This window comes from Quercus robur, chromosome 3 (assembly GCF_932294415.1).
Source record: "Quercus robur chromosome 3, dhQueRobu3.1, whole genome shotgun sequence".
Lineage (NCBI taxonomy): Eukaryota > Viridiplantae > Streptophyta > Magnoliopsida > Fagales > Fagaceae > Quercus > Quercus robur.
The window spans coordinates 5,811,891-5,838,944 of NC_065536.1; the positions used below are offsets into that span (position 1 = coordinate 5,811,891).

Consider the following 27,054-nt stretch of genomic DNA (forward strand, 5'->3'; position numbering starts at 1 on the left):
AAGTAAATATAAATGAATCATTTATAATAACATTACTCTTTTACCCCTAATTTATACAAAATGTTGAGTTTGGTAGTGTTGTGTTTATTAAACTGTGTTAGTGTCAAATAGACCGACATCTAACATTGACGTGCTTTAAGTATAAGTTTATTGGATCTAAGCCCATCAAAAAAAAAAAGTTTATTGGATCTAAGTTGAACAAAAGTTAAAACATGTTTTAATTTGAAAACATGATTCATGAAACTAAGATTTTAAATTATTAATTTACAAATGTCACCATTTTAAATTATTAATTTACCATTTTATTCGTAACATAAGTCTCAAAAAAATCAAATGAATGATAGTATATAACACGATTATTTCAAAAAATCAATATACCATGACATTTCACCTATGTTTTAACTATTTTAAAACGTTTTATTCTAATTATAAAAAAAAAAAGGAAATTTAAAACATGACTCTAACTAAAATTGTATTTCGTTGTTTGCTCATTTATTATAATTTCATATTTAATTAATAATATAATATAAAAGTTTAACCATACTACCATATTTGTGCCATATGGATAAAATTATTATATTTTGTGTGGAATTATACAAATAATTAATTCATCAAATATGAAAATTTATTAGAAATTCAATTACTTAATTCTATAAAATATGTGGATTTCAATTAATTCAATTGGTAAAGTTTTTAATGTTTGAATAAGAAATCTGGAGTTCAATTTCCACCTACACCAAAAATCAAAGACCGATTAATATCATAGCCTGACAATAAAAAATTACCATTAAAAATAGATGTAGTAAATTGAAACTTCCTCATAAATTCCTATAAAATATAAATTGGAGCACTTATATGGGCACCTATAGGTGTAGCCTATAGTAGTAGACCCAACCAACCGTACCAAAAACTATTTAATATGGGACCCACCCAACAAATTAAATTAACTAAAACCACACCAAACCGTTATAACACTGGCTTTCTCTCCTTGGACCAATCAAAACCTCTTTCCTTGACACTATAATTGTCTCTCTCTCTCTTTAATAACACCACGGCTCTTTTTAACATTTCCAAGTCACCACCGCGCACGTGACCCCTCGATCACCGCTCACGTGACCCGTCTCTCGCTCTCTGTCTCTCTCTATTTTCTCTCTCGCTTTCTTTTGGCTTTTCTCGCTCGCTCGCTCGGCCATGAGCGAAGCTCAGATCTGAAGAGATTTCGGGTTTTTTTTTTTTTTTTTCCGGATCTGAATTTTGTGGTTTTTTATTTTCTTCTTCCATGGCGTCGAGGAACCGGACGGTGATTTTCAGGAAGTACAGGGATGCGTTGAAGACCGTTAGGGCTCCGACGAGTTCTTCGCCGGCGTCGATGAGCTACGGCGGCGGTCGCGGTAATGGTCCGGTGATTGAAATGGTCAACGCCTCGCTTCTTCATCCTAATCGGTCTTACACTCCTCTTAGCACTGAGGATCCCGGTAATTCAAGGTCTCTTTTTTCTTTTTTTTTTTCTCTCTGTGTTTGGTTGCTGAGAAAATGTTGGAAAAGTAAAGGAATTGAAGATTTTTTCAATCTTAATTAGTGTAATTGAGCTGAGTTAATTTCAATCTCAGTGTTTTCGTTGTTAGGAAATGATGATAAGAACGAAGATCTTGTACAGCTGAGACGAATAAGATTGCTAATTAGTGTGTAATTGAGCTGAGTTTATTAGTAGATTTGAAAGCTGGACAACATTGAATAATTTGATTTTGGTAGCTGATAAAATGTTGGAAAAGTAAAGGAATTGAAGATTTTCAATCTTAATTAGTGTAATTGGGCTGAGTTAATTTCAATCTCAGTGTTTTCGGTGTTAGGAGATGATAAGAACAAAGATCTTATGCAGCCGTGACGAATAAGATTGCTAATTAGTGTGTAATTGAGCTGAGTTTATTGGTAGATTTGAAAGGAAAGCTGGACAACATTGTATAATTTGGTTTTGGTTACTGATAGATTGTTGGGAAAGTAAAGGAATTGAAGATTTTCAATCTTAATTAGTGTAATGAGCTGAGTTGATTTCAATCTGCATGTTTTCATTGTTAGGAGATGATAAAAACGAAGATCTTATACAGCTGAGACGAATAAGATGGCTAATTAGTGTGTAATTGAGCTGAGTTTATTAGTAGATTTGAAAGCTGGACAATATTGTATATTTTGATTTTGGTTACTGATAGATTGTTAGGAAAGTAAAGGAATTGAAATTTTCAATCTTAATTAGTGTAATTGAGCTGATTTAATTCAAGCTCTCTGTCTATCTGTGTTTGGTTGCTGAGAAATGTCAGAAAAGTAAAGGAATTAAAGCTTTTAATATTAGTGTTTTCTTATTTTTGATATTTTAGGAAATGATAAAACAAAGATCTTATATAGCTGAGACGAATAACATTGCTAATTAGTGTAAATGAGAAATGATAAAACAAAGATCTTATATAGCTGAGACGAATAACATTGCTAATTAGTGTAAATGAGCTGAGTTTATTAGTAGATTTGAAAGCTTAAAAATTTACATGAAGATTTTTTTTTTCAAGATCTTGAATTTAAATTATATTATGATTTGGGTTTTTAGGGTGTATAAGCCTTGTTAGGAGTTCATAATTTTTGGATTGCTATAGGTGCTGTTATTCTATAAAATATGTGTGGGTAGTAGTCAAATTTTTTTTTTGGGGAATGATCAATTTCAACCATAGGAGAAAAGAAAAGAGGATAGGATTGCTAGCCTTGAAGCAAAAGAGTGATGCTAGGCATACTACAAATACTAATGTGTCAACTTTTAAATACAACATAAAAAAGTAACTAAATAATTCATTTAGTATGTTATTGATGTGGCACCAACCGAATTCATTGCTACGTTAGTTTGAAAGCTTTTTGTGTAAAATTGATACTAGATTTAGCATTTTTTTTATAAGTAATAGTCAATTTATTGAACGAGCCTACTTCAAGTATATGGAAAAATATACACAAAGTAGACTAAGAATTGCAAAATGTTATGTACAAGTGGACGATGATTCTCAAAACTTAGTAATGGAGTTACAATTAGTAAAACCCCACAACTAGGACCAATCAAACAACAATCTAGAAAAAAATTCTATCAAATATGTCCTGAAACTTTCCAAATTCTCATATGTACAACCTTACGCTCCCCCCATAGTGTCCACATCAAACATAAGGGAACTAGATTCCAAATATGAGAAGACTATGCTACAAGTGGGCCTGTCACCTGATTTTTAGTGTCGAAAGTCATGATGGTCTAACAATCTTAGTGTTGCTAGCATTTTTTAAGTTTACGAAGATGGGTTGATGGGGAGTAATATAATTTGGATTTTCCTTTGTTTGGCTTTTTCCCAATATAGCAGGGACATTACATTTTTATGTGGAGCTTGTGTGAGGTTTTTGGTAGATGAAGTAGGCACTTCCAGTGCATTAGGCTTGCCTCTCAATATTGTAGTGTTAGAGATATATCTGATTTATATTGCAATTGGAGTGTAAAAATGTGAAGTGAAATACCAGTGGCAGTTTAAGCCAGGAGAGATGGTTTATCTGGAGGTTGGTGTGAGACCAAAGGGCATTTGTGGGACATCTAAAGGCTAAATTAATGTGAATATATAATATAGTAGAAGGCAACTATAGATTTCTGTTGAGTTTTTCTTTTTCTGTTGGATTTTTTTCTTAACGTTTTTAGTACTACACATTTTCCTTAGTTTGGCACCCAATCATGTAACAAATATTAGTGGGGAAGTCATATGTTTTTTTTGGCTGCAGTAAGGGTGCACTTACTGTGGGTCTACCTCCAGCTTGGGTGGATGTATCTGAAGAAATATCAGCAAATGTACAGCGTGCACGGACTAGAATGGCTGAGTTAGCCAAGGCTCATGGAAAGGCTTTAATGCCTTCGTTTGGAGATGGTAAAGAAGATCAACATTTGATTGAGTCTCTTACGCAAGAGATAACTGCTCTGATAAAGAGATCAGAGAAGAAACTACAGAGACTTTCTGCTGCTGGACCTTCTGAGGATTCAAATGTTAGAAAGAATGTGCAGGTATGACTTGCAGCAAGATGTGTTACTTATCATTGCTAGCACAGCTATGTTGATTGTCTCTGATATTTTGATTTTTGCGCAAGAGGTTGTCAATTATTTTGTTTCTGGACTCTGTTATAAACCATCATCCTGCATATGGCATATGCAACCAATATAAACGTATACATATCAACTTCTATCCTCTCAAATGGGTGGCTATTCTGGTGAACTATGCTTATGTTTGCACTTTTCTGTTGCAGCGCTCTCTTGCCACTGACCTTCAGAACCTTTCAATGGAGCTTCGCAAGAAACAGTCAACTTATTTAAAGCGCCTCAGGCAGCAAAAAGAGGTGCAGACCAAACTTTCCTCTTAAAGGGAAAAATTACTAGACAATTGTGACTTTGCAATTACAAAGTCACACAATTCAGTGCCTCCTCCTTTGGCACTTGGAAGCATGCTTTGTCATGCATGGTTCCAATATATGGAATAAAACTACAGCCCTTGATGCTGCTACTTTTCTTTTAGAATATTTGGAACGGATCTCTTTTGTTCATAACCACAAGAATACTGAATAACTTATAAAGCATATATTCTCAAAAAGTTCATCGGTTATTATTTTGTGTTGCAGGGTCAAGATGGGGTTGATTTAGAGATGAATCTAAATGGAAGTAGATCTATAACGGAAGATGAGGATTTGGACAACATTGTATGTGTTTCTTTTTAATCTTCTCCTGTACATTTGGTTAAATTAATCACAAGAAGTATTAAATCAAGTGATCTTTTTACTCCAAATTCTTTGTACTCTATGTGATTTGCTCTGAAAATTTAGCTTACTGTTGTGCCTGAACCTTACCTTAGATGACACTAATATAGTATAATAATATGTTAGGTGTTTAGTGAACATCAAATGACCAAGCTCAAAAAAAGTGAGGCATTCACTGCCGAAAGAGAAAGAGAGATCCAACAGGCAAGTAGAATTTCTTTGTGCACCATTATCAAAATAGCTTTACACTAACCTTCTGCAATTTTATTATTTTTAATTAAAACTAATTTTTTTTCCTTTTTTCTATATATGCTTGTGTAGGTTGTGGAATCTGTAAATGAGCTTGCTCAGATTATGAAGGATTTATCAGTTCTAGTGATAGACCAGGGCACCATTGTTGATCGAATAGACCACAACATTCAGACTGTTGCAACCACTGTGGAGGAGGGGCTAAAGCAGCTGCAGAAGGTCCTTTCTTCCTTCCTCTTTTTTTTTTTTTTTTTTTTTTTTTTTCTTAGCCTCTGGGTTATATAGCAATGCTATGTTGGGTGCTTTGGGTTTGCAGGCAGACAGGACACAGAAACAAGGGGGAATGGTGATGTGCGCTACAGCTCTCATAATCATGTGCTTTGTCATGTTGGTTCTGCTAATCCTAAAGGAGATATTCTTGTAATCTTTGGGCACTTTTATCTCCAGATTTTGCTTACATTCTTATTGTTGTGACCCTCCCCTGAGACTTTTAACGCGCGAAGAAAGGGTGGTGTGCTGTGCGCACGAGAAGATCATGGGAGATTCAAACAACCCCAATATACTTGATAAAGAGACTGTATCTATTTGTTTCTTTTCATTTTCCTGATTTTTGGGGAGGGGAAAAGAAGGGAAAAGGGGTGGGAGGGTTCATAGGGGACATGCCCAGGAAATGTATAGAGCTGCTATTGTATTTTGTTCCATTGGCAAGGGTATTTTCAATGGGACATGTAATTGATTTTTCTGATCTCCTGGGGGGTTGTGGCTTAGTTCCTCCTTGGAGTTCGACTTAGAGGGTGATGAGGCTGTTTTATTTGTTTCTATTAATTTTTTCTCATGCAATAAAGATGAATACATCCAAAAATTAATGCATCAGGTTTTGGTATGAAACTATTTCTTTGTGGAGATGCATGGCAATTCCAAGCATGTGCCTATGTGTAAACATATAGTACAGTGAGCAGGGGTGGCTTGGTGTATTTGGGGCTTAAAGCGAAAATTTGGGGTGTGCAGAAAACCCACCGACCCGCCAAACCCGATCCGACCCAACTTGACGGGTTGGGTCAGTTTTTAAGGCTTGGTGAGTTGGGTTGGGTTACACAATTTTTTTTTTTTTTTTTTAGTGGGTCGGGTTGGGTTTGGGTCATAAAATTACAAACTCGCCAAATCTGACCAAACTCACTCATATTTAATATATATTTAAAATATATTATATATTTAATAATATTTTTTTAAAATCAGTTGTAGGGCACTTTTATATATATAAATATATTATATATTTAATAATTTAAAAAAAAATAGCTGTAGAGCAGCATTTCCTCGATTCCTTATACTAATACTAATTTAATATATATAAAAAATATATTATACAATTAATAATTTTTTTAAAATAACCAGTTCTTCCTATCCTATATAAAAGCCAATTAGTTCACATAAATCCTAATAAATTACTATTGTTGTTTAGTCATTAATGTTGTTTGCCTTTAAGGAGTTACATTGATATTAATCTTTAGATTTTTTTAATATATTAATATTTATATTTTTTTCTACTCAATTTAATAATAATAATAATAATAATAATAAAAATTTGTTAAACCTATGAGTTCAACCCGACCCAACCCAACCCATGTGGGTTGGGTTGGGTTGGGTTGAATTTTTTTTGACCTACCATGGTGGATTGAGTCAAAAAATCCCCTCAACCTGACTCATGCACACTCCTAGCGAAAACTGATTATCTTTTTTTAAATGTAAAATTACTACTAATTAACATAAACCACATTTTTTTTTTTTGAAAGTTTATAGACACAAAAAATTTGATAAAACTTTTCAAACCTGTTGATGTTGTAAATTGATAGCAGTAAGTAAAAGAGTGTTGTTAATGATGGACCTAGATAAGAACTAGTAAAAATTTGCCAACTCAAATATTGTGAATTTTTTTGTGTATTGCTTTTTTTTTTAGAAGTGTTACATTCACCATATTTTTCACAATAAATCCTAGGTGTTAGGTTGTTACTGGTTCTAATTTGAACTTAAAACTAAAATATTTTTTTGCCGTCAATAACATCTTGCTACTTAGAATTTGTTGTAAAAGTGTTGTGAAAAATGTTGTGGGCGTAACATTTCTCTCTCTTTTTTGTTTGTATTTCATTTGATAAAAAATATTATTTTATTTGTTGGCTAATATTTGGGCTTAATTATTACTATTACATTGATAGAAATAACCCTATTGGTTAAAATTTGGAGGCCTTTTTTTTACTTGGGGCCTTAGGCGACCACATCAATTGCTTTTACCATTGAGCCAACACTGACAGTGACACAATAAATTTCACAATTTAATGAGGTGATATATTGTGATCGGTGTACAATAAAAATGGTGTTAGTTGTGGATCCATGTGAAAGTGATGTTTCACTAATTAAAATTTGTCACATCAATAAATTGTAAACAAAGTTGTGAGATTTGAAATTACAATAAGGATTGAGATTTATAAGTTTTGTATCCCCATTTTGTTTTCATCGGTACAATCTTTCTTTCTTTCACTTCCCTTCTTTTGTCTCTCATTTTAATTAAAAATTAGCAAAAACTATGACACGCTTTCACTTTTTCTTTTTTTTTCCTTTTTTTTTTGGGACAAAAGTAAAAGTTTAGAAAATGAAAATATCCACCAATTCACAATTCCCTTTTGTCTGGATAATAGAGAAAGATTTATGTTTCGGAACTTTAGTTTAAATGACTTGAATAGAGTATGAAAATATAATTTTGTTTCCACTATATTGAAATTTCAAAAAAAGTACACTTGTATTGTACTAACAAATATTATATATATATATATATATATATATACACACACATACAGGCAGTTTTAAATGACTTCCATTTGTTATCAAAGAATGATATGGTGGAAAGTTTCAAATGAGATCTTCTCAAAAGCCGAAATATTCTATCTAATATATTGTTTTGGAAACTGTACAAAGCAGTCAGCTTTCGTAGCTCAGTTGGTTAGAGCACCCGTTTAGTAAGCGGGAGGTCTTGAGTTCGACTCTCAACGAAAGCAAACCTTCCACTCTTTTTCGTGCATATCCATTTCTTTGCTCGGTTCCTTTTTAAGTGGGTCAAATTCGAAGTTTTCTAGTTGAAGAATGACTTTGATTAGGCCTTGTACATTCCATCTTTTATGTGTCACAGATTCAAAGTTAAAGATGTTTCAAATTCAAAGTTTTTCTTGTTCAAGAATGACTTTTATTAAGCCTACATTCCATTTTGCTGCTTGGGCACCATTCAAAGTATTCCAGCAAGAATGACTTTTTGAGTAGGCCTACGTTGCATTTTGCTGTTTGGGGTACCATTTCTACTACAGAGATAATCATGTGGAAAATAAATATGTATCCAGATATCCCATCAATACAGGTTTACCAATCAACTGTAAAAAGCTCCAAGGTTAAACTCAGTCTGTCTAGCATTGGTTCAAACAACCTACATGAAAACTCCTAACAAAACCCATGCACCAAAATTACTTGGGACATCATTCCTACCATTTTGTGTTATCCATAAGTTATTCAAGCCATTCTCTTATTCAAGTAAAGCTGAATCACTTCGTTCTTTTAGCAAACATACTTAAAGTGAAAGAAGAAAGCAATAAAAGTTTGAACCCCAAAACCTTAACTTTTAAGACTGAATAAATAATGACATTTTTATTGTAATGAATGAGTTAAAATTACAACAATAAAGTTTCTTTCTTTGAATTACAAAAACTAATAACCCAATAATTGGTTGTATACTTGTATGCCACCCCAAGCATGGTCACCAACATCAATGAATTTCAAATTCTTCAACCTGCTTAAATGAATTCTATTCTCTTGCAGGCCTTACCCCATATCATTGGACCAATCAGTTATTGGTTATAGTAAAATGGTTAATACTGAAGCAAATTCATGGCTGGAAACTAGCGCAAACTCTTCTTCTTGGATTTGGGTGAATCTGAGGGAAGGAACGACTTCATTATAAGATCAGAGATTGACCATTTCAGCACAAAAGTCAGCCTTGGAAGAATGATAGACAGTAAGTCTACATCTGCCATGGCCCTATGAGCTTTACCGGTTAATGGAATTTCAAAGCTTTGACGAAGGGCTTGCAATGAAATTGAAGTACTTTTTTCACCTGTAAATAAAATCAATACAAATTCCTTTGTCAAGTGTCAACACACATAAAAAAAAAATGTTTGTGTTTGCACTGAGAGAGAGAGAGAGAGAGAGAGATTGACCTTTAGATTTCATCATCTCACGTGCCAGAGTAAGCGTATCCACAAACAACCAATTTGAAGGAAACTCAGCTTTACAACGAGTAAATTCACTACGCAAAAAAGGCACGTCGAAACTGCGAGCATTATGAGCGGCCAACACTACATATCCCCCAGGTTTCTGACGGCTTCTTACAAACTGCAGTAAGATTGGTATCAGGTCCTCCATCCTACATTTAATTCACAAAACCAAAGTTAACTTGATTGTAATCAAGTCTGAACTTTACTGAACAACAATAAGTAAAATATGGGCACTAATAAGTTTAATGATACTCAATAACCTATCTAAATAAACAAGCAGTTTTCCAACCCTCATTAGCAACACACTACAGCCAGCGAACAGAGCCTGTCCTCAGGGTATCTCACATCATACTTAGGCCCAAAGTCCAAGCACTTCGCTTAACTGAAGCAAAGCTTGTTTACCTTTCAGATCAGGTGCTTTTTGAAGAGGCATAAATCATGCCTATATTGCTAAATTTAATATATTAGTAGTTAAATTAAGAACTTGATCTTAAAGGAAATGACATGAACCATTAAAAAATAAAAAAACTTATCAAAAGACACGAACAAGGATAATTTACTATTCTTGTGTTTTTTGGTCTTAGCCTATAGGATACATTTTGATTAAACCTTATGCTTCATTCAAAGATATTAAATTTATGTATAAAAATGTTATATTTCAACTTTATATGACTAGATTATTATCACTTAGTCTATATATAAATTGCACAATTCATTTAAGGTAATAGGCAAAACATATTCCTGTTTTAATTTTATTAAACATTTTATGTTTTAGTTTACTATCAAGAGCACTTGTGCTTTGCGTCTGAGCATCAAAGGGCTATGCGGTGCTTGATGCTTTTATTATCAGTGCACAAGAGATTACAAACTTGAGAGACCTAAATGACAAGTTACCTACCCAATGAAATAGAAAACAAAAGCCAATGAGCTAATGGCATCTCCTTTCTTTATAGAAACAAGGTGAAGGATGAAATCATGGGTTCAAGACTGAGCGAATGTGTATGTAACTTACCAATGAAAAAATAGCAATAAAATGCAAAGATTCAATCAACCATTGAAATCAACTTCAGATTAAGTCATCCACAGTTACTTAACCATTTAAAACTATAAGCAAGATCATTTCCTAAAATTGTGGTAGGTTAAGTAAATCACACATGCACTCATGAGTATTGAACTTATAACCTCATCATTTGGGCCAGAGCTTTTATTGGCTAAATAATTGCAGAACCATTTCTATTGTTATGGGTGTTCCTCAGCTGTTTAATGTCAGTTGTGATCTTCTTTTCTAACAAATAACAGGATCCATAGTTCCAGGACTTAACAAGTTGAAACATTTATTGGCTAAACTAGAGAACAAAGCTTGACGGACATTTAAAGAAGTAAAATTCCTTGGAATTAGCCAAAAATTGGAGTAGAGCATAATACCCAATATACAAAAACCTTATTATAAATAGCATAAATCCTCTTTAAAGCTTTCACTTTATCTAGATAGACAATTTGAGTTAGACTATATTTTCAGAATCAAAACATTTCCTCACTACATGCATGACTTTTTGACCTTCTTCATCATAATTCCATATTATTAAGTTACTTCAACAATGAATGTGCTCAATTCAGATTCCAGGCATTTCCATCATCCTATAGCTCTTCATATCCTTAAGTGCACCATAACATGTCCATGTCCAACAGACCAATTTACGAATCATCCAATGTTATCATTGTGTCATAGATCTTCCTTTACAATAATCAGAATGTGCTGATCATACAAACTATAAATTATGTCTAGTGAAGTCACAGCTTTACTACTATCAGAAGCATTATGCAGGAACTTGTGATAAAAAACAATTTGTTTGTGGGTCTTGGTCCTAACCATGAGTTCTTACCCTAATCATTTTTGAAAACAGAAATTTTCAGATAGGCATAAGATTATTTTAGACTTTGGAGTTTGAAGTACTTTCTATGTTTCCACTTTTACTTACCACCTTAGAATTTGGTATCAATTGATTACTCCAGGCATATATATGCTACTTCTGTATGCTTTCTAGACATGCAAATACAAACGCACACATGATCCAAGGTTCCTTCAAAAACGTGAAAGCAAAGGTCCAGGCATATATATGCTACTTGTGTCATAAAATTATTTTTTATAACATATACTGAGAAAATGAAAAGAAAACAAGAAACTTTGGAGTCATTTTATGACTAAAGAATTGAATAGCACATAATAAATTATATTCCATAATCACATCAATAAATGGTCCCAGGCACAGACAAGTGTAGAAGAGTTATTACAAAATTTGAATTAATTGCCCATATATATGACACAAAATAGAAGCTGTAACTTTTTATTTATTTATTTATTATTATTATTTTTAACTTCTTTAATGGGACTGCATATCAAACAATTAAAATATAGAATACCTTGGAACATCAGGTTTGTTGACCATACGGGTTGTAATGCCATGAACATGTGAATTTGGAACAAAGCGTTGAGGGTTTACTAGCGTCTGGAAAGTACTGTTTTCACCACCCTCAAGATCTCTAAGTGCAATCTCAATGATACGTTCATTCTCTCTGCTAAAACCAGTTGTCTCGATGTCAAAAACAATAACTGTCACAAGGCTAGCCAGTTCCTTATTCTCAGCAATCTTTTGTCGAATATCACAGTATTCAATATTTTGGAATTGACTAATTTCTGTCTTATTTACACTAAATGTATCACTTTTTGAAACCACTCCATCTAAAATTTCATGCCCAATGTTGCCTGGTTTGCTTTGCTGGGTGATTTTATTTCTTCCCTCTGCGTTTGTAAATACAGGTCTTTGAGTCCATTTCCTATTGTAACTTCTCTCAAGCCCATAGGTATTAGAACCAAGTAGCCTAAAGCTAGAACTTTTTTTGTCAGTCCTACTCAAACTGTGGAAGCTTTCCCTCCAAAAAGTAGCTAAGGTGGGGATTCCGCATCTAGGAACATGCAAGATGGAAAAGCACATGGAACCTGTCCTCATCTTAACTCCAAAACTATAGAAGAGCAAGGTTCCTTTACAGTTGTAGATTCCACATAACACAATCAATCAGCTTTGACCTGGGGAAGAAAAAAAATTGATAAGAGAAATATTGGATGGAGAAAAAAAAGTTATCACAATGAATCAACTGCAAATTATCTACCACCTCAAGCATCAGTGCTGCATAATGAAATATTGCAGTTCACTAAACACGAACAATGTATATTAATGATAAACTATGAAATTCAAATTTAAGGGTCCAGCAGATCACTTGATTTTAGCATTCTTCCCAAAAAAAAAAATTCCAAATCTTCATTAAAGTAGAAGAGCCCAACAATGTGACATACATCATCCAATATACAAAGCCAATCAAGCTCTAAGATGCATACTATAAGCCAATTAACAATGTGTCTGTCACCAGACCAAACCACCTTTCAAACCCAAGAAAAACCAGAATAAAAGGCTTCCAATCAGACAAACCAAGGGTACCTCCAAAAAATGTACATAACTCTATAGTGGAGAAGTCACTAAGAAAGTCCTCACAAATTTCATTCACAATCATAAATTAATTCCACTTCTACCCTACCTTAATATAAAAACATAACTTAATGCTTATTCCAGTAGCAAAAGCCTAAAAAAGTGGACTCAATACCAGGGGTGGGGGAATACCATCAATGAAATTTTAAACTTTATCCCCAATAACATACCAACCCCTTATCAGCAACATTTTCAAACCAACCTTAGTCACATAATGTGATTCAGAATCATCCAAAAGTGGAGGTAATCCATGCCTTAATCTTCTTAAGAACAATGAAAAACTCAGAATTACAACAAAATAAAATGCCCCATTTGATCAAATAAATCAAACTCATTGACCTGCATACAAATGGTATATAAAGTGATCAACTTTTATAGAACTAACTAAAATATAGACCAAAAAAAAACCCAGGACCTGAACTAAAAAATCCCAAGCATCCAAATTGCAATCACAAAAAAGAAAACAAAATAATATTATTGTTGAAAAAATTTAAAACTTTATCCCAAAAAAATACCAACCCATTATCAGCAACATTTTCAAATCCATCCTAGTCACAAAATGTGACCCAGAATCATCCAAACTAAAAGCCGCCCATGCTTAATTTTCTTAGGCACAATGAAATCCTCAAAATTACAACAAAATGAAACACCCCATTTGATCAAATAACTCATACTCATTAACCCACATATAATTGGCACATAAAGTGATCAACTTTGATAGAACTAACTAAATTTTTTAAAGAAAACCCAGTACTCTTTTCTGACACAGACAAACAGAAAAAAAGAATTTCTGCTAAAACAGTATTAGAAGCTGAGTTCAGTTTGATTTGGTTTCATTTCATAGAGCATAAAAAGACACAAAAATCAGTTCCAAGTTCATATTTTCTTTTTCTTTTTCTCAGTTCATTTTCTAAGTAACCAATAAGAGAGAGAGAGAGAGAGAGAGAGAGACATGCCTGGTAACTGTTAAGATTGAAACCCAAAAAACAAGCGGATTTGTATGAGATTTGAAATGTGATATTTTAGAGTGAAAAAGAGAGTTTCTTTCGGATGGCGTATGGAGAAGCGAGTTTTTGTGAAAGAAGCAACTGTGACTGTAAGAAAGCAATGTTGAGGAAAACCGTAAAATAAAATAAAATAATTTTAGTATTTTTCGAGTTTCAACTTCCAACCTAAACTTTCGGATCCATGAATGATGCCCCATCCGGGTTCAACTCCTCTCAGGATTTTTTTTTTTTTTTTTTTTTTTTTTTTTTTTTTTGGTAAACAAAAAATGGGTAGAGGGGGGCGACCAGTGTGGCTTCCCTACTTGGGCGTAACCATAGTAGCACCCTACCCGCTCCCGGGCGAGACCCCATACTCCCGGTCTGTGAGAAACTCACTTATTATTCTTTTGGACCGTTTGGGATGGAGAGGGGATATAAGGAGCACCAACACACAGCTAATTGTTGAGGCTCAAACCCAAGTCCTGAGACTTGCCGGCTCGGTATCTTACCAACTAGGCTACTCGAATGTTGTACCTTACATTTTTTGATACTCTGTCCAATTCTCATGCCATATCCGCAAAGTCTATAAGAAGTGGGTCCCAGAAAAGTGTAGTTCTCACTTTTTATCCTATTTATTTGGTTAATAAATCACTAATCCATGTGATGCACATGCAAATTATGTCACAACAGTGATTTGATCATGTCATGAATTAATTAGGATAATTTTGATAGACTCCAAAGTTGGTGATTTTAACCTATTCTTAGTTTAGATTTTTAATGGTATCTCTAGTGTCTTTTGTGACTATAATTTTTTTTTTAAAATAAATAAATAAGAAATAATTTCAGTTCATGATAATTATTCTTTTTCATCAAGTTAATATATCAATTAATTTTTTGTATATCAAATCAATTTTTTATTAGTTGAGCTATTTGAAATCCCGTTCATGGCTATTATACTTGATATATAGTTATTTTTCAATATGATAGGAATTAAAGACAATTTTAACAAATTGTTGCTATATGTGATCACCAAGTTGCCTTGCTAAAATAACAAAAACAAAAGTTTCTTGTAATGGAGCTTTATCTCAAATTTTATTTTATAGTATTAGAGCACTCGCATCAGCTTATATAATAGAAAAAATACCACATTTTATCCGACTTAAGCCCAAAATTCACCCACATTAGATTATGCAAAGTTATGTAAAAATACATGGTTGTTACAGTACCCATGTAAATTTACACTAACACTACGCATTTTGCATTTAGTTTTTTTATTTTTTGTTTATGTATCTTGAAGACAATAGGAAAAAGAAAAAGAAAAAAAAGAATGGTGATTGTTATGTGAGAAGAAAGAGAAATGATTAAAAAATGATTTTTTTATTATTATTATAATGAAATGTAATATAAAATAGATAATTTGACTAGGGTGTTTTGAAAAGTGAGTACATAAAATAGAAAAAAAGTATGTTCTTATATTAAAATAAACCAAAATTTTTGCACAAACTGATATAATAATCTTACTCTTAATATCAGATAATACTCTTGCTCTTAGTATTAGATAATGGAGTTCATAAGTATAGAGCTTGAAAAACATATTATTTTTTCAAGGAATCAATAAAGCATAGTAGACCACATGAAAGATCACATGAAGATCAAGAGAAAGAAAATCTGATTGTCTAGTGGTTTCAATTTAATTCTTTGCATGCTGGGAATATTCTTGACCTTCCCAAATAAAAATTACATTAATTGACTAATTGCATGATATTTCAACTGTCACATGTCTGAGTACTATATATAATTTGAGCAAATCCTTGTAATTATGTTCATTGGGCACAATGTCAATTGTTTCTTGCTCAAAAGAATTACTATTACAATAAGAATGATTACAATGCAATCCAAATGATGATGGTTACTTGTTTGTTAGGCCACCATAATATATTATCTTGAAATTAACAACACCATTAATTACGTAGATCTCTTTGGCTTTGGCACCAATTTTGGTATTGCACTAGCTAGTTGATAAAGTCAATAGTATGCTAGAACGTGAAGTTTTGCATATGCTCTACAAAGGGAAGCATTAGCATCTTGTGACTTTGATTATGCCTTGCTTGAGATAGTTGGGCACATAGGATCATAAGACAAATGCACTACAAGTAATATTTACCAAACTGCCAAGAAAGGAAGAAAATTATGCATGGTGTTTTTTTTTTTTTTTTTTTTGTTGTTGAAGGAAACAGTTTTTCTTTCTTTCATTCCCTACTCCGTTGTTTCCCCCACAATCACATTCACAATACAAGAACAATATGGGTTACTATCGAAAAATTCTATAGTCACAATTTTTTTAGGGGAATAATTATAAAAGTTTTCACAACCTTTTCTCAAAACTTGTTAATGTGGTAAGTTATTATCAGAACATTATTTTTTTTTTTCTCATTAACTCACTATTAACATCATTTTTATGATACATCAATCACAAAAAACAACATCAATAATTATAAATTAAAAAAAATTATAAAATTTGTTTGGATTTTTTGATTTATCACATGTCAAACCCCTTCAATATAGAAGTTAGAAAGGGAGTTAAGTGCATATATAGAAATTAAGCCTTACATTGGCCATCATTGTTTAACCTTGAGAGCGAGAAACTATATGGGAGGAGTAGAGTGGGCTGAAAAACTATATGTGAGCCATCACTAATTTGAAACACCTTATTACAAATGTCCACGAACCCAAACTTTGACCACCCTTTCTATAGTTGGGTGCCATGAAAGTTCAATATCAAGGACACATCATTTTTGGCTAGGAATGGCCTACAACTCTTATAAGTTAAAAACTCTTTCAATCTCCCTAAGCAAGATAAGGAAAATTTAGCAGTAGGCCCACATGAAATTTCCAAAGTACAATTTTAAGAAAATTCCACCTCAAAATTCATCATACGCAAGAGATAGAATTTTATGTGTGTATAACCTAGTTTTTTTTTTTTTTTTTAAATTTATTTTTATGAACAAAAAAAAGGGCTCATATGGCATAGTATCATTGCCCTGGCCCACTTAAACCCAAATTCTATCGCATGGGACCACTGAAACTGCTTGGGGCTATCCATGTGGGCACAACATTTTAAACTGAAGCGCCATGACTCGAACCACAACCCTCAGACTTGCAAGGGTGATGGTTTTAGGGACTGTCCCTACCATCAAGCTACCACCCTTCGGTGGTATAACCTAGTTAGAGATACATAACAAAATCTCATAAATAAATGAAAAAATAACATTTTAGTATGGACATGTTTAGAAAAAAATAAAAATAGAAAAAGGAAATGGTAGTAAGAAGTCATGACATGGATAAGTAAGATTAAAAAATATAAAAGATTAGATAAAAGAAAAAGAAAATTATATTACTTTAAGTTGTTGGCAAGCAAGAATATATTTCTTGCTTACTTGTGTTTTTGTTCTTTATTGTTTCCTTTTCTCTTGAGTTGGAGAACGAATTTTTTTTTTTTGATACCATAGGATACACTATATATAGTAGAAGTCATTAATGAGTTCTTCATGACCTTGGTTCTAACAATATTGAAATTGAGGGTAACTTGGAGGCTTCTCTAGGTGTGTTCTGAAGCCAAGATTGAATTCTTCTTACTGTATGTATTAATAGTTGCTTTTGCAAATTTGTTCATATATATGTGTGTTTTTCTATTATTATTCATAAATGGTAAGTTGCTATGCTTGCTTAAAATTTGTCATATAGATATTAAATGTAGTAAATTTCTATTGTACTTGGATTAACACTACATTTTTGTATCCTCAAACTATAGGCACATAAATTGAAAGTTATCATTCTAAAAGGCTTTGCTCTTTCTTTTTTGTATCCTCAAACTATAGTCACTACTAAATTTTTTGTTGGAAGTTTTTTTTGAATGTCACTGTTATTTTGAGTTATAGTGACTGGTCTGACTTAATTGAAAAGTTGCATAATAGAGAACTAACCATATTAAACATGAAAGCAAATTTAGCTGCATGCCCAACTTGATACATAGAATAATAAAAAAACTTGGATTTGGGTTAAATAGTTTTTGATGAATGGTAAGAAATGACATAAATAGAACAAAGTAAAAAAAAAAAAAAAAAACCTTTTTAAGTCTGAAGAATTGGGGGAATTTAAAGAAATGGTTGGAACTTTTCTTGTTAAAGTATTCTTGTAAGGACACAATTTGTAGCGACCCCAAAATGATATTGGGTTCGTAGGTTTAAGGGGCCCAAACAATATCAGTAGAGCGTGGGCTTGAAAGGTTAGGCCTGGGTCACCGAACAACGGTTAGCCATGGTTTCTATGGAAATTTACATGAAGGTGAACCTGACGTGTCTAACAAGACCTTCTGATGCGACATGAGTGGTTCTGGTCTTTAGACCTCGTTCGAGGAGCTTAGTGTTATTATTCTCCTTTTTTAAGACTTCATGGTCTGGGAGACCCCCCCCCCCCTCTTCAATTGGTTCTTTTTCCCCTTTTATACTAACATTTACCCTCCTTCCAGTGTCCACGTGTAAGCTCCACTTTCTGGGGTCGAGACTTGTCCTATCAGCCCATACTTAGAGTGGTTAGGGGTGGTTGTAAAAGTTGAATAGCATGGTGAAGAGCATGGACCTATCAGACGCAGAGTTCTTTGTTGCAGTATTGGCAGCTTTTTCACTTGGCCTGTTCCTGCACTGAGCTCGTCCTTTCCTTTAGGAGCTCTATGGGGTGCCGAGCATAAGATCGTCCTCAGCCATATCCTTAGGCCTTTTTTGGACTTTCATTATGCGTCCTCGGCAATAGTTCTCCTCGGCTCAGGCCTTGAGCCCTAATGTAAAGTGGGCCGGGGCCACAAATTCTCTGGCCCCATAATTCTTATTATTTATTCTTAACTTTTTAGGTGCATTTCCTTTAAATAAAAAAACAAGATACAATTTTAAAAATTACTCTCTGACTCAATACTTCTTTTAAGTTTAACATTGCCTTCCACTTTTGAGATTGCAAAAAAAAAAAAAAAACAAAAACAAAAAAGCAATAATAAAATCTTTAACTAGAGGAAGTTACAGATTGTATTGTCTTTATCTTTACAAGAGATGAAGAAATCATCTATCATAGCAGTTTTTTGCCGCAACCATAAAAATATTTCGTCCCCACCAAAGCCTCTTAAACAGTCAAGCCCAAATCCAATTTTCATTCCAATCCAAACTTCTTTAGTTTCTTTTATTAGACACAAAAAATCAAACACCTCATGTGCAAATTAAATGCTGCTCTCACTCACGCCCAAATTCTGCACACACTCCTCCTTCATAAACGTTTGATCCCACCCAAAACAAGAAGCCTTCAATCTTTTCTTAAATTGAAAAAATCGGTGTTTCACACGCCTATTTCTCTTTCTTTGTTTCTTTTCATCTATATAAATTTGGATTCAGCTTATTAGCCCTGTTGTATTGACTCACGTTTTTATTTTTCTCTAAACAAATTGGATGTTATTTTGTTTGTGACTCTGTGCATGTCATACAAGAAGATGGAGCAACAACAGCAACTTCTACATTTTTGTGATTCAAAGCATCCCTTGGTCTACCATCCAGACTACAAAGGTGGAGCTACTTGTTGTGGGTGCCAAGAATCAGTTTATGGTCCTAGCTACTATTGTAGAGAATGTGAATGGTTGCCATACATACATCATAAATCATGTGCGGATGTACCGTTTGGGTTGGGCACCATCCTTTGCACCCATTACATCCTTTTATTCTTTTTGATGAAAAAACTGGTTATCTTTAGAAAGAAAACACCAGATGCCAAGTCTGTAATGAATCACGTAAGGAATACAATCATTGTTACCATTGCGACTTCAACCTTCACATGAAATGTGCTGTTTTGGAACTTGAAGCTGAATTCCATGATCACCCATTGACTCCCTTTTGGAGGTGGATCACGTTCACTTGCGACATTTGCGGCAAAGAAGGCAAGGGTGCTCCCAATATGTGTGTCCCATGTGGTTTTTGTATTCATAGAAGATGCGCTTCTTTCCCGCGCAGAGTCAAAGTTGTACGTCACAAACACCCCCTCCACCTCACCCATTCTTCTTTTGAACTCCGTGAATCCAACTCTCGATTTTGTCTACTCTGTGTTCAAAAGGTGGACACACGCTACGGGCTTTACTATTGCTCCAAATGCAATTTTGTTGCCTACCTCAATTGTGCTATAGATTGGAGAAACAGGGAGGACATAAATTTGCTGGAACTTAAAGATGAGGAGAACAAAGATGCAAAGCTCGATTAATCTGTTGAGTCAGCAGCAGCTTACAAAGTCAAAAATATCAAAGTGGGGGAGGACGAAACTGGAATAGCCACAGAAATTAAACACTTCAGTCATGAGCATGACTAAAATCTCATTGATGAGGAGGTTCACAATAATGAAAAATGCAACGGATGTGTAAGAGCCATTTTCCCTCCTTTTTATAGTTGTGCCAATTGTAATTTCTTTCTTCATAAATCTTGTGCTAATTTAACAATGAAAAAGCAACACCATCTTCATCAACACCTACTCACCGTCCAAAATTATTGGCATTGGTGTACTGCTTGTGACCAGTCAACAAGTGGCTTCGTCTATTTTTGTGGGGCATGCTTTTTTAAACTTGATGTTCAATGTAGTTTGGTCCTAGAAATCCTTAGCCATGAAGGTCATAAGCATCGCCTTATCCTCTCCTCTACAAGCTTTGAACAGAGTTGCAGTAGTTGTGGTGATAGAAGAAATCTAGTATTTTGTTGTACCACTTGTGAATTTGCACTCGACTTTAAATGTGCGACACTACTACAAACCACAATGTACAAACAACATGAGCACCCCTTCATTCTTAGTTATATAGCTGAAGATGACTCCAGTGAATATTACTGTGATATTTGTGAAAAAGAACGAAATCTAAACCATTAGTTCTACTACTATGCAGATTGCACATATCCTGCACATCCCAAATGTATTCTCGAGAAAAATCCATATTGGAAGTAAGGAGGTGCTTAAACATTTGATTGTTACCGACACCCCTTACTTTTATTGAGGAAACTAAAGATCACTCTCCATGTCACAAATGTAGTCTTCCTTGCAAAGAGTTGCTCTATCAATGAGCCCCATGTAAATTTCTATATCCACTTTTATTTTGTATAGAAATGACAAATGTGGTTTTAATTCTAATTTTTACATTTTTCTTTTGGATTGAGCATTAATTTTTTTATTGTTCCAAGTGATTCTTTGATTTGGAGCAATCTGTTGTAGCAGCATAGAAGAGATTACTTGGTTTTAGGAGCTGTACTTGTAAATTGAACCCTTCTGTTGCAAGGGCAACATATTAGGATCAACAATTATTTATTAGTGGCACTATTTCTCCTTAAGATATATGTGTTGTAACTTGTTGCCATGTTATATCTAGTATGTTATGTTTGGTATTCCTTAGCATGTATGGCTTGATATGATACTGATATTTGGGTCTTGTTAATGAGATGCTGGGCAATATTACACATTGCATATCTTAATTAACTTCCATTTCAGTCTTTATATTTTAGATCTCTCCTTTTAGAAAGCTTGTGATATTTGAGGTTTTTTTCATTATCTGAGTTGGGAAAGTTGTATCAGTTAGGTTTGATCCATGTCAAAACTGGTGTGGTTACCTTTAGTTTTATATTTTATATGCACTACTGATCCAATCAGTTCAGAAGCATATCTACTTATTAGGTACCATCCTTCATTTGTGACCACTTTGATGTATGTAGTGTATAGGTAGTTACCATGTACAGTTGCACAAATCCACATGCATTTTCACTTCTATAAACATTAACCATGAAAGCATGATCCCTATTCTATACAATTCATTGTAGACATACATTGCATTTGAATACCTTCTTAAGCAGATATCTGATTTTAAGTAGTATGACTAATGCTTCCCCATTAGCCTATTGTAGAAAGGAAAAATGTGGTTCTAATTTTAATATTTATATTTTCCTTTTGGGTTGAGCCTTAGTTTTTTTATTGTTTAATCTAGTGTGCTATTAGGGTTGTCCACTAGTTTAGTTCACCCATGGAAGCTGTGTCGCTAACCTCATTAGTGAAATTAATAAACAATCTTCAAATTCAACAACCTGATATGAGTTTCTCTCTCTTTCTCACTCGCCCTCTATTTTTGATTTATGATTTCCTTTGTTTTTGTTTTTTGGTGGAATTGAGATGGTTTGTGGCTAATTTGCTTTGGGTGGGTGCATTTGGGTGTTTTGAACAACATTTTAGCAGGTTGTGGGTGAATAAGTCATTGGGAGTTGAAACATTCCCTTGTTGCTGATGATGTGACCATTGTGGGTCTGTTGGTGGTGTTTCAATTTGAGGTGTATCCTACCAATTTGACAAAAAGTCTTATAGACCTCAAGTCTCAAGTTGCAGCAATAATATACAACTAAGTAAAACTGATAACTATAAAAATTCCTTCTTTTTTTCTTTTTGGTAAATTTACCTATTGTTTTGTTGCAATCATAATTATTAGTTATACCTAACTTACAAATTCTTTGAAGGTATATGAAATTTCCTAAAAGTATTTGTTAGTAAAAATGTGAGGCTGGACTTTTCTTCTAAAGACGTCTACTATTTTGCTTAAATAATGCCTAATATACCAAAAATAGCAACTTTCATGCATCCTAAGTTTGGAGAAATCCTCTTATATGGAGGTGCAGTTGTGGCCATCAAAAAAGCTCCTAGAATGAAGAAAATAAGTTTCAAAGACGTGAGATGGAAAGTTATGTTTAGTGATATGACATACTGTTTAATCTATCATTGTCTCTATATGGTATTTTTATAACTAGACATAACTAGTAGAATTCATTTGAGATTTTACATTGTGTTTACTCATGATGAAAACATGGAAGCCCACTAGTTGAAAAACATTTAGTAATTTATCATTGCTTTAATTTTTGCAATTGGTGATAGCATGCTATTGTGTAATCTTTTAGTTTTCCATTATATATCTGACTAGTGAGCTACCAAGGTGCCAACACTGAATGGATTCATTTTATAAACCCACTATGTTGCAACAATCCAAATTGAAATTAGAAATTGCTTCAATCAATGATTCCAGTTTTTCAAGTTTGATGTTTATGGATCACAATGATGGGTCATGGTCATACACTGTCCATTATTTGGTTATAAATGTTGGCACTTCTAAGAAGGTGGGTTTGTCTTTGATTGAAAAGTCAAAGATAAACGAGTTAGATGAACGATGGAAGTAGTAGGGGAAACAATATGATCATTATCACTTGAAGTGGAATGCTTTGAAGAGAGAATAGAAAAAGGACATATTGGATCTGAGTAATGGGGTTTATCAGAATAAGAATAATGGAGAACGAGAGCTATTCCTGTCTTAAGTGTTTCTGCTTGGTAGGTTCCTTTCAGTTTGGATGCTATAATAGCTTAGATACTTCAAGGTCAGTTTTGTGGGAAAGAGTGGTAAAGATGGGTCGTAGTTTGATGGAAACCTTAAAGATAGAGGAGTTGGATAACAATACAAGAAAAAACAATGTTAAAAAATTCTTACTTGTCAATGAGTTATAGCTAAATTTTAGTAGCAGCCTGGTAGGTAGATGTTCTTCTTGATGCTCCCATAATGAGGCATTCTTCGACAGCTCACTTATCATTTGGTTCCTCATGGACTTGCCTATGGATTTGATCACCAATTGCAGACCACAACATTTCCTAGCAATTGCTTTTGTAAAAATAGTAACATATTCTGGCTCAAACTATATCTTCTGCATTTTGCACAAACAAGTTCCATGCCTTTTCTTCATTCAAAAAATCTGCCATGACATCTTGATTTAGAGGTATGTTCCTTTTTGGTTTAAATGGTCTGTTGGCTATCAAAGATGATTTTCTTGAGCTTATTTGTTTTGTTTTGTTTTTGTTTTTGTTTTTTTTGGTACAAACGTGAACTTATTAGTATTGATTTGCTTAGTATGAGGTAAACATTTCAAATTGAATGAAGTGGATATATATTTTTTTCGTTATTATTAAGTGTTTTTGAAAGTGATACTATAGTTATTTGACATATATAGTCCTTGAAATTTGATGCTATTGGCTAATATTAGCACAAGAATGCTGTTACACACTTTGTTGTTCGCCTGATTTCACACTTGACCTTTAGACCTTCATTTCAATTTAATCCTTGAAATTCAGAACCACTATGATTTTTTCCTGTGTTACTCGAAGTTTGTAATTGAGGAGGGTTTAAGATCCTCTCATGTTAGTTTATTTTTAATTACTTAGTATTTAGACTATGTCACAATCAAAGCACACATGCTATAAGATGCTACACTTAATTTATTTTTGGACCCTATCTTCCTCCCTTTTGTTTGCTTCCCAATTACTGTATTTACTTGAACTTCTTCAGGTAATGGCTTGGCTTCCTATGCCATGTCATCTTGTAGGTCACTATTCTAGACATTAGTAGACACATACTTATCATTAGTCATGACAATTGACATTTTTGGATTGAGTGTTAGTTTGATCTGAATTTTACACTTCAGTGAAATATATACGTAATAAATGCCTTTTTTAGCCTGCTCAGGGTTGTCCTTTATTTAAATTTTGGGCCATTATTTATAGTCTTTGAGAGATGGGATAGAGTTTAAATTATTTTTTAGGAAATATTTTTTCTTTTATTTATTTATTTATAATTTTTGGGGGGTTTTCTCTTTTTGTAGTTAAATAACTTAAATCTCTATGTTGTGCTTTTATTTCTTCACTTTCTTGCTTATACACAATCAATACAAGCTCAAATTTTAATGCCATTGACTTATTAGGCATAGAGAAATTGTTACAAAAGACAACGAGAACATATTCTTATAATAGATATGGAGTATTTTCTTTTTCTTAGAAGATCAAATGCCAAATGGCTACAAAGGTCTATATCTTGGTTTAAATCAACTAGTTACTACAATGTGGGGAAGGGATCTTGCACACCTGGACCTGGTGTTTGATGAAATGATTGTCTGCTTTGGCTCAACTTTGAAAACACTTAATTTTACTCCATTTAAAAGTTATTTTGTTTATTGTTTAGAATGACAAAAAATATGACGGGTGAATGAGAATCCTTTTTATAGTTGTGCAAAGTGTAGCTTCTTCATACATCTTGCGTTAAATTTACCTTGAAAAAAGCAACCCCCACTTACTCACCTCCCAAAGACACACTATACATGACTGATTGTATAACTGCAATCTGCCTGCAAAGGATAAGTATTGAAATGTCCAAGCATTTGTTCTTCTTGTTATTTTCTTTAAGGGCCTGCAATCATAATAGCTTAGCTTACTAGGGACTAGAGGCATAGCCAGATATCTAACTAGGAGACTACCCTCCTTAAAGTGAAGAGCATCCAAAATCTAGTTCTTTTGACCAACGGACACACTTGCATAAAGTACTTTACTTTTAGAGCATTAATTTCCAAGCCAAAAATCACTTTGAAGTCTTCCAAACACTTTTCACTTAAGTGGATTGGGAGTAGCTCAGCTCTTGTGAAAATCATTCAGTCATCTGCAAAACAAAGAATAATAAGCTGCATATTTTCATATCTGGGATGGAATTCAAAGTTCTTGTGACCAAGCATCCTCTTTTTTAGCATCTAGGTTAGGAACTCCATTGCTAGCACAAGAAAATAAGGGGATAATAGATCTCCTTGTCTCAACCCCTTAGCTCCTCATAAGTAACCAGCTAGTCCTCCATTTATAGCCACAGAGTACTTAGGAGTGGTAATACACTCCCTCACCCAAATTACATATCTGAAGACACTAAAAAACACAAACCACCATTCCATTGAATCATAAGCTTTCCTAATGTCCACCTTGATGGTACACTTGACTTGGCCTTTTTCTCTATCGTAGTTCTTAATAATTTTATGAGCTAATAGTAGAGTTTCAGCTATATTCCTACCAGGTACAAAGGCAATTTGGTTGGGGGCTAGGGGCTAATAATATCATTCAAGCATGCTCTAAGTCTAGTAGCCAAGATCTTTGTGATTCACTTATAAATGATAATGTAACAAGAAATTGGCCTGCAAACCCCCCATGCTTAAAGGATTGATTACTTTAGGGACAAGAGTAACAATTGTTGCATTCACCTCATCAAGTAGCTTACTTGAATTGAAGAATGATTAGTTCGCATGGACATTTGACTGAATAACAGGCCAAACCTTTTTGAAAAAACAAGTTGTGAACCCATCAAGGCCAGGTGCAATCTCACCATACAAAGAAAGCATCTCCATACTTGAGACTACCCTATCAAATTTTCTGTCTGATCTGCTGCACTTTGGAAGTCTAAAACCTGTTGAAAGTTTCCCATATTTATTGAGACAGATACCACTTAGAGGTTTCTAACAGATTTTGATAATAGTATCCCCATAGCTAATTGTTTTATCTGTTGAGGATCTATTATCCTATTCCCAAAGCATCCTTCAGAAAAAGTTTTTAGTATTGTTATCCTCTAACAGCTTGATGAAAGAATGTAGTATTGTTATCCTCTAAATTGAGCCAACTATTTCTAGATTTTTGTTTCATAAGAGCCTCCTTTGCTGCTATTCTTAGACAATTATACTCATGCAAGCATTCCATTTATAATATTTAAAACCTTGCTGTGTGAAGAGACTGCTTCAAATCTTGTTTGAAGAATGTCTTTGTTACATTACACTTCTAAAATTTCAAGGTAAAAAACATTTTCGGTGACTTACCTGTGTACTTATGTTCAAAAAACCATGCTTTTGTTTATTTTTTGCTGGATTAATTTTTAAGCATTCCAGTACTGTCCAATTGTGTTATTAAATTTTTTTTTTTTAAATGATGCAATATGTTATGCCTATATCGATCATCTAACTTTGTCCTCTTTTTTCCCTACCCAATTCTTATGTTCACATTTGTTTCAGTCTCCTGATGACTAAAATTTCCATACCTAGCATTATTTGCCATCATGAGACAGAGTGCTTGGCCTCTCTTGAGGTTCTCTACTTGCCTCTCGTCGTTTTTAAATGGCTTATATTCATTTTTCATTATATTTACTAGGTTTTGTCATAGGTTGATGTCCTTTCCTTCTTTCTTTAGCCATCTATCTAGGTTCTCATTTCTAAGTCCTTTATT

The 27,054-nt window shown here is 33.6% G+C and overlaps 2 protein-coding genes and 1 non-coding gene across 5 annotated transcripts in view; 2 read left to right on the top strand and 1 right to left on the bottom strand.

The window, feature by feature from the left end:
* Positions 1-1,013: 1,013 nt before the first annotated feature.
* Positions 1,014-5,946, top strand: LOC126716830 (syntaxin-43-like). The gene is made up of 7 exons (XM_050417827.1): positions 1,014-1,485; positions 3,790-4,066; positions 4,306-4,395; positions 4,675-4,752; positions 4,936-5,013; positions 5,131-5,277; positions 5,375-5,946. The coding sequence occupies exons 1-7, from the start codon at positions 1,280-1,282 to the stop codon at positions 5,480-5,482; spliced, it is 984 nt and encodes a 327-aa protein (XP_050273784.1). The 5' UTR covers positions 1,014-1,279; the 3' UTR covers positions 5,483-5,946.
* A 2,085-nt stretch (positions 5,947-8,031) lies between these two features.
* On the top strand, positions 8,032-8,105 carry TRNAT-AGU (transfer RNA threonine (anticodon AGU)). Its single transcript has one exon. It is a non-coding gene; the product is annotated as a tRNA-Thr (tRNA).
* Positions 8,106-8,723: 618 nt separating this feature from the next.
* The window catches only part of LOC126716832 (exonuclease DPD1, chloroplastic/mitochondrial), a 75,806-nt gene continuing 57,475 nt past the window's right edge, over positions 8,724-27,054 (bottom strand). For 2 of the 3 annotated variants that reach the window (XM_050417830.1, XM_050417829.1), the window contains exons 2-4: positions 11,790-12,453; positions 9,312-9,517; positions 8,724-9,208 (exon numbers count right to left, since the gene is read on the bottom strand). In XM_050417830.1, the coding sequence (XP_050273787.1) occupies positions 8,994-9,208; positions 9,312-9,517; positions 11,790-12,376 (1,008 nt within the window). In that variant the 5' untranslated portion in view covers positions 12,377-12,453 and the 3' untranslated portion in view covers positions 8,724-8,993. Of the gene's footprint in view, positions 9,209-9,311; positions 9,518-11,789; positions 12,454-13,866; positions 14,034-27,054 lie in introns of those variants that run through there. The other variant, XM_050417828.1, reaches the window with a different exon arrangement.

What these genes read in the sequence shown, in the direction of transcription:
- LOC126716830 (XM_050417827.1), top strand. Translation starts at nt 1,280, where the DNA reads ATGGCGTCGAGGAACCGGACGGTGATTTTCAGGAAGTACAGGGATGCG. An exon ending in ATGTTAGAAAGAATGTGCAG is followed by an intron (nt 4,067 to 4,305) that starts GTATGACTTGCA and finishes TTTCTGTTGCAG; the next exon opens with CGCTCTCTTGCCACTGACCT. An exon ending in GGCTAAAGCAGCTGCAGAAG is followed by an intron (nt 5,278 to 5,374) that starts GTCCTTTCTTCC and finishes TTGGGTTTGCAG; the next exon opens with GCAGACAGGACACAGAAACA.